The following is a 13,525-nucleotide window of genomic DNA, read 5'->3' as shown; positions in this document are numbered from 1 at the left end:
CCAAGGGACCACGTTTATGTCAAAGGTGATGAAGGAGTTGTGCAAAACCCTGCAAATCACACAACTCCGGACCTCAGTCTACCATCCACACACGGATAGCTTGGTGGAAAGGTTCAATAAAACCTTTAAGGCCATGTTGAGGAAGGTTGTGGAGAAGAATGGTCGAGACTGGGACATTCTACAGCCATACCTGCTGTTCTCCATCAGAGAAGTCCCACAAGCCTCTCCTGGAATCTCCCCTTTTGAGCTCTTGAGTCTACACCCAAAGGAGTGTAATCGAACATGTGGCCCAGATGCAAGAGAGAATTGCCGAGGTGATGCCCATTGTGATAGAACACCTCCTCAAAGCACAAGAGGCACAATCGAGGGTGTACAATAGGTCAGCAAAGGTTATACACTTCAGTCCTGGAGATCAAGTACTGGTTTTGGTACCTAGGGTGGAGAGCAAATTCCTGGCCAAGTGGCAGGCCCCTTACGATATATTTGAAAAAGTTGGAGATGTCAAGTATAAAGTCCACCAACCAGGGAGAAGGAAGCCCTACCAGGTATATCACGTGAACTTGATTAAGCAATGGCGAGATAGGAAGCCCGTGGAAGCTCCGTGTTTGGTCTCCAAGCCTGAAGCGGACACAGAAGAAGTTAAGGTGGCAGAGACGCTGTCACGTGCCCAAAAGCAACAATGCCGAGATTTGCTACAGCTAAACATGGACCTGTTCTCACAACTGCCTGGTTGTACATTGGTCAAAGAACATGAGGTTCTGATGGAGCCTCATGTTCGGGTCAACGTGAAGCCATACCGGATTCCCAAAGCCCACCCAGAGGCGATTTCAAAAGAGGTGAAGCGGATGCTGAGCTTGGGAATGATCAAGGAATCCAAGAGTGGCTGGTTCAGTCCAATAGTCTTCGTATCGAAACTGGATAATTAAGGTTTTGCAATAACTATAGGAAGCTGAACGAAGTTTCTAAGTTTGATGCATATCCAATGCCCCGTGTCAATGAATTAATGGAAAGGCAAGGGCCAGCTCGGTACATTACTACCCTTGACCTCACAAAGGGTATTAGCAACTCCCCATGTCCCAAGGTGCCAAGGAAAACACTGCCTTTTCAACGCCAAATGGATGCTTCCAATACACAACGATGCCGTTTGGGTTATAATGCGCTCCAGACACATTACTATTTTAACATCATATCTCATATGTAATAAGTAGACAACTCGGCGCAACTGGCTGGTTTTATACTCAATATTTTTTTCAAAAGACAAGGTGATTCCAAATTCCCTGAAAATGGGTGATTACTGGTAAATCCATTGTGCAGTTTATACGGTAAATCAGATTATTTTAGCTTGATCCCAAATTCCCTTTTGAGTCTCGAAGAAATTGCCAGCGACTCAGTGGAAAGTCCTGTACATCAGCAACGGAAACTCTTCATGCTTCATCAAGCTGCAAATTGACCTTGATCAGCACGCGGCTCAGATACACCAGCGCCACTGATCATCTGCGGATTGATCTTTATTTGTCCAACAGTTGAATGTAATCATTAGCCGGAGTCAGAGGGAGCACACACCATACGTTACCAGTGATTAATATGGGGACTTCTCAAAATGATTGGGATGTCTCAATCTAGCAGAAAATATTATGTCAATGTCACTGACTCATGTACGGGACCAGAAAGCAGTCAAATAAAAAAGCCAGGAATTATTCACAGCATTGTACATATGATAGAAGAGAACTCAAAACTGATGGAACCTGGATTTTCCCAAGGGATGAATATCATGAGAACCATTATCATCTATCAAGGGACTAAATGCAGGCACCATATGGCCAAATCCATTACCATTGACCCCGCAGGTCAGAATATTATCAAGGGAAAGAGAATGCATCCGAATGCCTCACTCAAAAATTCTTGATGCATCTGCGACCTTCCAGGAGTGATGTAAGATCTATGCTAGAAGACATGTAGGCCAATCCATATCATAAATCAAGAGATCAGTCTTGGATTTTGGTATAGTAATTACATGTATGATTTGCAATTTGCGTCGTCAAGCTAAAACTTAAGAAAAAGGAACCATTCCTAAAAATTAGCACTGATTCATTTGCAGATATGGCCACCTTATATGGCCAAACTGGACAGACGTTTTGTGCACTGCATGAATAATGCCATCATCGGTGTCTCCTATAATAGGAAGCATTTACGCAATAGGTGCTGACATACGGTAGATGCCGGTTATAGACCCATCTACTATAAATATAAGGCAAAGTGTAGAACAAGGAGGATTTAAATCATTTCTCGATTAATTTCTATATTTAACATATACTTTTGGGTAGAATTAGGAAAACCAAAAAAAAAAGTCCATCTAATTGCAAAGTTACCATATTTGATAAATAATGTGTACTTACGCTGGTTACTTTCCGGTATATCTGGGCAGCATTCTGGCATTCCGAGTACGGATATTCTGAGGTAGCCATTTCTAACATGCACATTCCAAAAGCATAGACATCCACGGACTCATCATAATGTTCTTCGTACATTTCAGGTGCCATGAACTCCGGAGTCCCTGAATGGAGAGAGTACAAAGCCAGAGAATCTTTACACAGAAACCAAAAGTTTACCAGTTAAGATTTTGAATAATATCTTGACTAAGGAATGGCTGACCTCAGCCTACCGAAAAAAACAACCCCATGCCTTTTTCCCTTCTCCTTCCACCATCAGCTGCTCCTCTCTGCCCCAACCACACTGTGCCACTGTGCTAGGTGACTAGTCCAAAAGGCAAATCCTCCACCTGCTTCTCTTTGTCTTCTCAGCTAGTTTTATGGGTCTCATTATTTGTGTGGAGAGACCCGTTAGCCTAGGGGATTAGGCACTTGAAGCTGTTGAGGACCTGCCTCTTGGATTAGTCACAATCTCCAGCTGCGCTGTCAATCATGCCATTCTTTGAAACATCACAGAGCATGCATGACTTAGAAGTCTCCTCACTCTGGCATGCCAGGCTTTGCTTGTCACTCTTTACAAGGATAAACATTACCCCTTTAAACCCCAGTCCAGAGCCTCTCACCAAGCCAAATCAGATCTCATACTTTGCACTGATGAGGGGCAGCACCACCAAAACACTGTCTGCAATTTAGATTCTGGTTTGGCCATTATCCCAAGTCATATTGCAAGGCTCATTAAAAAGCGTCGATATTGACTTTTAGGATTGCTGCTTCCAATAGGTGGCGATAGAGTTCTAGACCTCTTTCTCTCTGAAGAGCCAATTTGCATATATAATTTCCCAGAGAACTATGCATGGTTTATAAGTCTCCTCACGCTGACATGCAGGCTTGGCTTGTCACTCTTCACAAGTAGAAACCTTACCCCTTAGACCCTAGCCTTTCAGAGTATAACAACAAGTTTGTAATGCATGAACCGATCTCTTATTCATGCTGGCTGTGGTTCAGGCAGCGCGAGAGTCAGCTGAGGGTTCCCGAAACGAAACGACAAGAAACATACTGAAGAAGAAAAAAAAAAAAAAAAAAAAAGATATACCGGTATATAAAACTGACTAACCATTTACACAGGAAATGCCAACCTATTGTTTTATCTATCAGACAATGGTAACCAACAAGGCAGCGCATCACATCAGAAATGGCAGGAGCCTCTGAATACATTGTGTATGGAGACTTTTTCCTTACACTTGACATCACAGATGAAGGGAGCTTCTGATGGCAGTGTGTATGGAGACTTTTTCCTTACACTTCACATCACAGATGAAGGGAACTTCTGATGGCAGTGTGTATGGAGACTTTTTCCTTACACTTCACATCACAGATGAAGGGAGCTTCTGATGGCAATGTGTATGGAGACTTTTTCCTTACACTTCTAAACAGATTTGACTCTCAAACATTTTCCTCATACCGATTGATCTTGAACAAAATAGTCACAATCTTAATAGAACAATTAGAAGCAGCTTTACCTATGACACTTTTAGCAAAAGAAGCCCGTTTAAGCGTCGCCAGCCCAAGATCCCCAATTTTCACAGAGCCAGTCGGCCCTGTAATGAAGATGTTGTCACATTTTAAGTCCCGATGGATGATGGGTGGCGCCCGCGTATGGAGAAAGTGCAATCCTTTCAGTATCTGTCGGCACCAACTGCGCAAAACCTTTGGTTTCATCACTTTAAATCTCTTCAAGTAACTGAAAAAAATAATAGAAAGAAAACTCAAGTTAAGGTGTAAAGTCCAGTTCACCTTACAGAATAGCTGAGTGCATAGAATCTGATTAGTGATGAGGATAAGGTGTTATCTGAGCATGCTTGGTTGCTAGCCAAGTGTCTTCGGAGTGCTCGAATACTATGTTCGAGTCCCCGCGGCTGCATGTCTCATGGCAGATCGACAGCCGTTACACATGCAGGGATGGATGCCTGTTTGTTAGGCAATCCCTGCATACGTTGCGCCTGTCGAACAGCCAGGAAACATGCAGCCGCGGAGACTCAAACATAGTATTCGAGCACTCCGAAGACACTTGGATAGAACCTGAGCATGCTCTGATAACACCTTATCCTAGAACGTTGACTCATCACTAAATCTGATACAATGGTCTAAATTGAAAAGGGACAAACCTCTCTAATACTTTACCTTAAAATTAATGAGAAAATTTCAAAATTTAAGCAAAAACCACCCTTACATTTTGGTTGATACATGCTGCCCGTGGATGGGATTGAGTGTCTCTGCTGCTAGGATTCCCTTTACGAAGTTGCATCTTCAACTTTCTGAATAAAATGAACACGAACTCAAGCAATTGCCCAAAATTTAAAAAAAATCCATAACATCAATTTGTTAATTTTAGGTTCTTCTAATTTAGAAGTTGAAGAACGAATACATGATTGGAAGCAAACACTGATCATCAGCAGATCATGTCACTGTTTTCATTTGTTTGGTTTTTTTTGTTAGCTTTTATAGGGGTTGTGATAAGACAACCTATTTTTAACTTGTTTTAATGCTGTAGAGAACTTTGCCAAGACTGGCCATTCATATAGCAGTCATACATTCAGTCGTAGTCAGATGTGACAAGTTTTGTTCATCTTTGTCCGGGTGACAGGAAAGACACGGAGAAGAGACATGCTACAATTCACTTCTATTTCTGCCGTACTTTGTAGTAAATCTCTTAGGTTACAATGACCCCGTTTCCTAATGCTAAACCTTGGCAACTGGTTGTAGTAGTGGTGGGAAAAGAGCAAAATGTTGCAGCGCTTTTGGGACCAATGTGGCTTGCGAAGAAAAATCCTACAAAACCAAAACTGCAGTACAGATCTTAAAAAAGGGCTGTCTGGTGCCGCTAACTTCTACATCAGGGAGTGGTGCCAATGGCGTGGTTTATGTTTTCTGCCGGGAAGGACCCATGATCGGCAAGTGCAAGGTTATCGGAACTGCTCACCTATCGGTGCTGGAGTGAGCGACTCCGCACAATCATTTTAATTAATTCCCCCCAATTTATTTAATCATAACGATCATACTGGGTTCCCAACAAAACTTCAAAAAAAGTGCCCTTTTTGCCATCAATGGGCGGCCACAAAAATCAATGGGCGTTCTGCTGACCTCCAGCTCAGAGAGCAGACAAGTTGATGGGCTCAGCTTTAACTGAAATAAGGGAAGGGTGGGGGGGCGCCATCACACAATATACTATGGAACTATATTGGGCCCACTTGCAATAGCGGGAGAGGATATAGTAAAATGTAGGTGCAGCTAGGGTTGGTATCTTCTTCATTATAGGATTGTAACAAGATCTGGGGCTTTGGCCACTTGGAAGACCTGGTCTTAGCTCAGCATAGAGCTTGGCTTGTCATACATAAGTCAGGCTTATCATTCCATACACTTTCGCACTAGGTTCACTCACGTCTTTAGAGTCCCTGATGTCATGAGTTCGGTAACCAGAACAATGCACTTCTTCCCCTTCAGACAGGATTCCCAGAAGTCGTAAAACCTGACGATGTTGGGGTGTTGTAAACCTTTCAGCATCTCAGCTTCTTCTTTAAATCTCTGTCTCTCCAGTTTTGTTAGTTTACGATCCTAAAGACAAACAGATATAAGAATGTTACATACTGCATATTGAAGGGCAGCACTGAAACTAAAGATACAGTTGTGTGAAAAAGTGTTTGCCCCCTTCCTGATTTCCTATTCTTTTGCATGTTTGACACACGTAAATGTTTCAGATCACCAAACAATTGTATATATTAGACAAAGGAACGCAAGAAAACAAAAAATGCAGTTTATAAATGAAGGTCTTTATTATAAAGAAAAAAAGAAATCCAAACCTACAGGGCCCTGTGTGAAAAAGTGGCAGCCCCCCCCCCAAAAAAAAAACAAAAACAAAAAACAAACATAAACCAAAGTTAATTTATCATATCTTTGGGAAGCGAAGTTCAAACTCCATAGCCACACCCAGGCCTGATTACTGCCACACCTGTTCTCAATCAAGAAATCACTTAAATAGAACCGGCCTGACAACGTGAAGTAGACATAAAGATAATGGTTTTATTTTTTATGTAGCTTTTGATGAAATTTTTAGCACATAGTATAGTAGGTGCCAAGCTACATAGAGACTCACAAAATATATAAAAAATAAACTCTAAAAGTTTGGTGGATTCAATAATGGGGTCTCTAAATGAGAATATAGGAGAACACCTGTTAAACCGTTATACAGATGGCCATATACGGACAATCGTTGCATGATTATTGGCTGTCTAACAGCTGTAAAACTTGTGGGGTGGGAACTCGAGCATGGCGCTCGAGCACCAGCAATACTTGATGCGTATCCGAGCACCCAGATGCTCATGCGGGTGGCGAGCACGAGAGTTCATCACTAGTTTTAACTCATTAACTTTTCCAATATCGGTTTGTCCCACCTAAATTGTATTAAACATAACTTTTCTTCTTCAGAAGCCAGCACAAAATAAAAAGTCCTTTTCATCCTGCCCAGTCCACTAGCCATCCAGGGAACCACTCCCCATGAAAATTCTGTCCAACCCATGGGCAACACTGTAAGAAGTGGAAGAGCCAAGTAGATTGATCAATAGTTTTGCGGATAAGGAATTGATGTATCTTGGGACTTTTTTATGGAAAAATCCCTGCTCATTCTAGACTTGAGAGTCCAGGAATTGTTATCATTCTAACATGAGTACCTCCCACTGGACTCCTAAACTCAGAATGAGCAGGGATATCCATCAAAAAGGTCACAAAATACAATTAATCCTCATGTACAAAATTATATATCAATTCTCGTAGCTCCTCCTGCCTCGTACATGATGCTGGCAGAATAGAATACTTGTTCAATGTGACAAGTTTGCCTAAATTTTTGGTGAAAAGGTAGATTATTATTATTAACGGAATATTTTAAGCAATAGGATTATAGAAAAGATTAAATCCTCGAACCCACGTCCTTTACAGACTGCATCAATTCATAATAACAAGAACTACACAATCCAGAGATTATTCCTGTCTTGAGAAATGCAGCAGATACATTTTGGAACCAGTTTATTACCAGCTTGTCGTCATTTACAAGAGCTATAAAAGTTTCCGCAAAAAGCTGTGACCTCAGCAAAACGGCATCTACATTCTATGCAGTGAATAACGGAAGCCTTTACGAGGCAGCTGAGCTAATGCTCAATACCACTAAAGTAATTACTGCTCAGGGAATCCTAAAGACAATCTTACAGAATACTTATTAACAAAAATCAATCCCCTCCATTACACAAACCACACACCAATATTTGGAGAGAACCTCAATGGTATTAAGCTATGCAAACCCTGCTCCTTCAAACAATGAAAAAAAAAAAACACCCAAATTATTGCATGGAAATAATAATAATTTTTTTTACATGCATACGTAGTTAATTTGCGGAGTCCATTTTACGACTCAAAAGGATTTTCGAGGATGTGTTTTCCTTTAAGGAGAAAGCCACACACCTTTCTATTTTTAAGGTAATAAAGTCCCTTCTCAGTGTTGGAAAATGGACTTCTCTCCCACTTAATATCTAATATTGTCTATGGGACTGACCCCAAATGTAGACGGTCTGGTGGAAGGAGTCTCAATAATTTATGCATACTTTGGATTTGCCGGTATTCTCTTTTTTTCCCCTGAATTTGCCTCATCAGATTGGTCTCCGGTAATACGTAATATTCCGCAAACTAGAAAGAATAAATGGAAGCTCAGTGTGCAAGGAGCGGCAACACACAAGAAGTATTCTACAATGTCGGAACCAAGAATCACCACCCGATAGGTCTCTTGTTATAAGTAAGGTTGAGACGTTGCTTGATAAAGAAAGAAACCGAAACGTTTTTGGAAGTGTGACAAAAGTGTATTGACAACAACGACAGCGTAAGGGTTCATTCACGCCTCCGATATTTGCACATATGAGAAAAATTAACATATTATTCCGGTCTGAGGTTCTCTCGTACGTGGAGAAATAGAACAAAAAGTTCCTCCACCTTCTCCAGTCCGACAGTCCATGAAAAGTAGACTGCGCTCAGAGTCTAATTTTTTTAATGAAGACATTGACAATTTTGATTTGACCCTTGGACCAAGATTGGACATGTCTCCGCGATTTTCCACGGACCACAAAAAAAAAAAAATCACAGACATGTGAATGGCCTCAGACTATCACATGCATGAATGTTATCAGTGAAAAGTGCACACGACACTCGTATGTGAAAATCGGATGTGTGTATGATTTCTTACACTATCATTTTCAACTTACCAATTGGTGAAATTAATAACTATTGGGGAGATTCCCATTAATGAAGCACAATATTGTACTGACATGAACTCGTCAGCCCCCATCACTGGTCACGTGCCATCACTGGAAGCCATGCCACGTCGAACCCAAACCAGAATCTAGAAGAGTAGTTTGAGCCATCAATGAACTACTTCGCCAGCTTTTCATCTACATTGGATATTTGCCATTTAACACTAGAATTTTCAATGTGGGAATGGCGTAATGACTATTGCTTCAGCTGGAAAAAAAAAATAATTAGCTCCCATATAAAGAGGGTTCTAAATCTGAGATGGAACAAGTCTTGGATCATTTAGAGTCTTAATTCAACAGAGTGGTCAAAAACTCAGTTGTCCCTACTGGGACTCATCTTGGACGCTAATTTTTGGAGCATTGTTTAACGTTTTCTTGAACGTTTAATGGCGTTGTCATTTGTACATGATATGTAGTGACATTCCTACAATTGTGCTCCTGTTTGACGTCTATGATAAATTGAAAAAATACAATATTCATCGTTTATAGTAGGCCTTTTCACCATTTGTTCTGCTTTATCTTCCTTCCAAGAATAGGAGATGGAGGAATAGATAATGCTCAGGGGTTTTGCCTAGGGCTCTCCACATACTTTAATCCTCCGATCCGGCAGGCATTATGCTTGGGTAAATATAGGACACATACTTATGGATATTTAAAAGGTTATTTTAAGAATATTTCAACCTAGCAATTAAATATTAACCAGTAAATATGTTACTACATAACTGGGCAGATTTGCCATTTAAGTTTTTTTTTTTTTTTTTTGAAGGGGGAGTATACTCCAAAACTAGGACCTTCATTATCTAGCAGAATGAATGGTGCACTGCAGCCTTTTCAGGAGTTATCAAAGGGTTGCCCTTCCCACCAACGATTATCTGAAACATAGGATATCAGGTACTGAATGAATGAATAATATGACCTAATGAGTATCATGTGGAGTCAATCACTGATGACACTGTAGACGCAGCAAAACTTGTTTAGAAAAGTGGGGCTACTAAAGTTGCACATGTTTAGGCTTCACCTACACTATGCAATCAAAATATTTGACGATTACGTTTGAAAAACAAGTGCCCATGACTTGAGACCATCTACATAACATTATGGCCTCCAGGACTTTCAAGGCTGCATTTGGTAAAAGTGGCTTTTGTCACGGTCTTCGGTAAGGAAGGTGGGACTCAAACTGTGCCTGGAACCCTAACTATCCCTGTCCCGGTGGTACTCCTGAAGGTAGAGAGGCCAAAGGCTCCAATCTTACAATGCTCCTGTTAAACCCTGATCTGTCTTCTCCCCCACCCCATGAGACACGGGACAGAAATGTAACGTAAACAAGACACAAAGACAAAACAGGGATAACAAGAAAACCAATATGCATACAAAAGCAATAACCAACTATAGGGAGGAGGATAGGGACAGGGAGGAATAAACTAAATAGAAACTGGGACCAGGAGATAAACACAGAAAACCACAGAACACTACAACAACAACTCTACTCCAGCTACTTAGGTTTAGCACACAACACAGGAAGACAAATCTTTCACCGGCAGGAAGAAGGTCTGACCAATTTTCATAGGTAGAGGTAATGACCAGATCAGAAGCAGTTGAAATGGAGCTGTATGTTTCTGACCAGCATAGAAAGGGTCGCTAACCTCTTTAGCACCAGAGGAAACAATTTAATATGGGACACAAATCATACCATCTCTAAATAAGACCTGTGATTCATTATCTGATGTGACCGTCTAACTCCAGATCTTCCAGGGGGATGTGACACCCACGTGAGAGGTTTGATACCCTGTCTGCCAAAATCTATACAGTAGAGTAGATGGCTATTAATAATATACTTTCTAAAATATAAGCTATGTATTGCTTGCAGAATGCAAAATATCGGCATTAGAAGTTGAACGGTTTCCTAGGACCACAGTATCTGGGAAATCATCAGAGGTTACAAAGTGATTTATTCATTTAATCCACACTGTTCAAGCACCGAGGCCCCGATGGACAGATGTGTGGAGATTTCTCCAGCAAATTAAAGAGCCACAGTTTCCTCTTGGGAACACACAAGTGGAAAACAGGCAAAAGGTCTCTTGAAAAGCTACAAAATGATCTGTAGCCAGCGGTGCTCTTAAAAGCAGAAACAATATCATGTTAGCAATGGCGACTGATCGGAATCACAGTGAGAAAATGTCTTTGTAGACTTTAGAACTTGGTCAATAATGAGGAAAAGGTTTGGGGAAGACGTAAAGTGTCACAAACAAAAAGACCCCTGGAGATGCCTGGAGCTGTCTTTTTATATCTCACAGAATCCATAGCTTGTCGGACTGTATACTATGTGTTCGGCAGACATACCCTGAATAGTGGAACCTCACATTGGTATTATAAGGGCACTGACTAATGTGGGATACAGAGTCAAAAGGATTCTCCCCTGTGTCACCAGGGACCCTAGCAAAGAAGATGGGACTTAACAGGAAGGATCCCCATATCCTGGTCATCCAAGGAATGAGTGAGATGCAACAATGAAGACCCCAAAAATATAGTCTGATGGCAGCGGTCAGTATATTGTGTTGTCACCGAGAGACCACAAAACCATTATATAAAAGAGCCATCTTCTGCAACAGAGTGGGTGACTTATCAGGACCACTGAACATCTGTAGACCAAGCTAAAAACCAAAGATGGAACATCACCACTCCACCTCAGATGACGGCGGCAACAGGAAGCAATGACGTCCTGGTCTTCAAAGACCATCGGAGCAGCCTGAGCAAGCTCCACAAGGTTAATACCTGGTGAGTATGTTATTTTCAAGCCAGCCATGATGCCTGTAAAGTTTCTGTTGAGGCTGGACGTCCCCTTTATTTTAGTTTTTCTTTTTTTTTGTGGTGTCGCAACAAGGAAATTGAGCACTTACTTGTAAGGAAACCTGGCAGTAACAGCTGATGAAGGTTTATGCAAACATTTATGGTCCTATTGGACATTTCCATGAATAACCAAGAGATATATGTTCTCAGTGTTTTTTCCTAATGGTATATCAAGATATATATCATTCTGGGCACCATTGCCGTTTATACATATATCAAGTGACAGCAATACAGCACTTTTTATAAATGAGCTCCCACTGTATGCAATAAATCCTAGTGCTAAGCCGAAAGAAAATACCGCCTCATAAGCCAGCTAACAGGCTAACACTTGCCTTTAGCACAAAGCAATGACATTATATATACTGCTCAAAAAAATAAAGGGAACACTAAAATCCCACATCCTAGGTATCACTGAATGAAATATTCCTGTTGTAAATCTTTATTCATTTCATAGAGGAATGGGTTGAGAACAACAAAAGCTAAAAATTATCAACATAAATCACAACTAATATCCCACAGAGGTCTGGAGTTAGAATGATGCTCAAAATCAAAGTGGAAAATGAAGTTACAGGCTGATCCAACTTCAGTGGAAATGCCTCAAGACAAGGAAAGGATGCTCAGTAGTGTGTGTGGCCTCCACGTGCCTGTATGACCTCCCTACAATGCCTGGGAATGCTCCTGATGAGGCACCAGATGGTCTCCTGAGGGATCTCCTCACAGACCTGGACTAAAGCATCCGCCAACTCCTGGACAGTCTGTGGTGCAACGTGACGTTGGTGGATGGTGTGAGACATGATGTCCCAGATGTGTTAAATCGGATTCAGGTCTGGGGAATGGGTAGGCCACTCCATGGCTTCAATGCCTTCATCTTGCATGAACTGCTGACATACTCCAGCCACATGAGGTCTGGCATTGTCCTGCATTAGGAGGAACCAAGGGCCAACCGCACCAGCATATGTTCTCACAAGGGGTCTGAGGATCTCATCTGTTACCTAATGGCAGTCAGGCTACCTCTGGCAGTAATGGTGTGGCTGTGCGGTCCTCCAAGGAAATGCCACCCCACACCATTACTGACCCACTGCCACCCACCCCACTGGTGTTGGGGGTTGTGCTCACAGCCCATCTGTGGACGTCCGACACTCAGACCATCCTCATGGAGTCGGTTTCTAACCTTTTGTGCAGACACATGCACATTTGTGGCCTGCTGGAGGTCATTTTGCAGGGCTCTGGCAATGCTCCTCCTGTTCCTCCTTGCACAAAGGCTGAGGTAGCGGTCCTACTGCTGGGTTGCTGCCCTCCTACGGCCCCCTCCACGTCTCCTGGTGTACTGGCCTGTCTCCTGGCAGCGCCTCCAGCCTCTGGACACTGCGCTGACAGACACAGCAAACCTTCTTGCCACAGCTCGCATTGATGTGCCATCCTGCATGAGCTGCACTGCCTGAGCCACTTGTGTGGGTTGTAGAGTCCGTCCCATGCTACCACGAGTGTGAAGGCACAACCAACATTCAAAAATGACCAAAACATCAGCCAGAAAGCATTGGTACTGAGATATGTTCTGTGGTCCCCACCTGCAGAACCACTCCTTTATTGAGGGTGTCTTGATAATTGCCAATAATTTCCATCTGTCGTCTATTCCATTTGCACAGCAGCATGTGAAATTGATTGTCAATCAGTGTTGCTTCCAGTGGACAGTTTGATTTCACAGAAGTTTGATTTACTTGGAGTTATATTCTGTTGTTTAAGCGTTCCCTTTATTTTTTTGAGCAGTAATATATATATATATATATCTTTTTTTATTTGTTTTTTTTTAAAAGAGCTAGCTGGTTACACAATACCAGCGGTATATTTATAGATGTCGGGTTTTATAGAACAGTGGGACAGCATTACTATGCAGGAGCAGGG

General features: G+C 41.9%; 2 protein-coding genes across 4 annotated transcripts in view; one reads left to right on the top strand and one right to left on the bottom strand.

The window, feature by feature from the left end:
• The window catches only part of WNK2 (WNK lysine deficient protein kinase 2), a 171,206-nt gene that overhangs the window by 92,527 nt on the left and 65,154 nt on the right, over nucleotides 1-13,525 (bottom strand). For all 3 annotated transcript variants that reach the window (XM_069736745.1, XM_069736747.1, XM_069736748.1), the window contains exons 3-5: nucleotides 5,869-6,041; nucleotides 3,950-4,170; nucleotides 2,397-2,554 (exon numbers count right to left, since the gene is read on the bottom strand). In XM_069736745.1, the coding sequence (XP_069592846.1) occupies nucleotides 2,397-2,554; nucleotides 3,950-4,170; nucleotides 5,869-6,041 (552 nt within the window). The remainder of the gene's footprint in view (nucleotides 1-2,396; nucleotides 2,555-3,949; nucleotides 4,171-5,868; nucleotides 6,042-13,525) is intronic.
• The window catches only part of LOC138647427 (uncharacterized), a 65,019-nt gene continuing 62,959 nt past the window's right edge, over nucleotides 11,466-13,525 (top strand). Inside the window, exon 1 of the mRNA XM_069736416.1 lies at nucleotides 11,466-11,551. Within this exon, the coding sequence (XP_069592517.1) occupies nucleotides 11,466-11,551 (86 nt within the window). The remainder of the gene's footprint in view (nucleotides 11,552-13,525) is intronic.

Source organism: Ranitomeya imitator, chromosome 8, assembly GCF_032444005.1.
Source record: "Ranitomeya imitator isolate aRanImi1 chromosome 8, aRanImi1.pri, whole genome shotgun sequence".
Taxonomy (NCBI): Eukaryota; Metazoa; Chordata; class Amphibia; order Anura; family Dendrobatidae; genus Ranitomeya; species Ranitomeya imitator.
The sequence above is the reverse complement of the archived record's forward strand: the minus strand, read 5'-3'. Positions and strand labels throughout refer to the sequence as shown.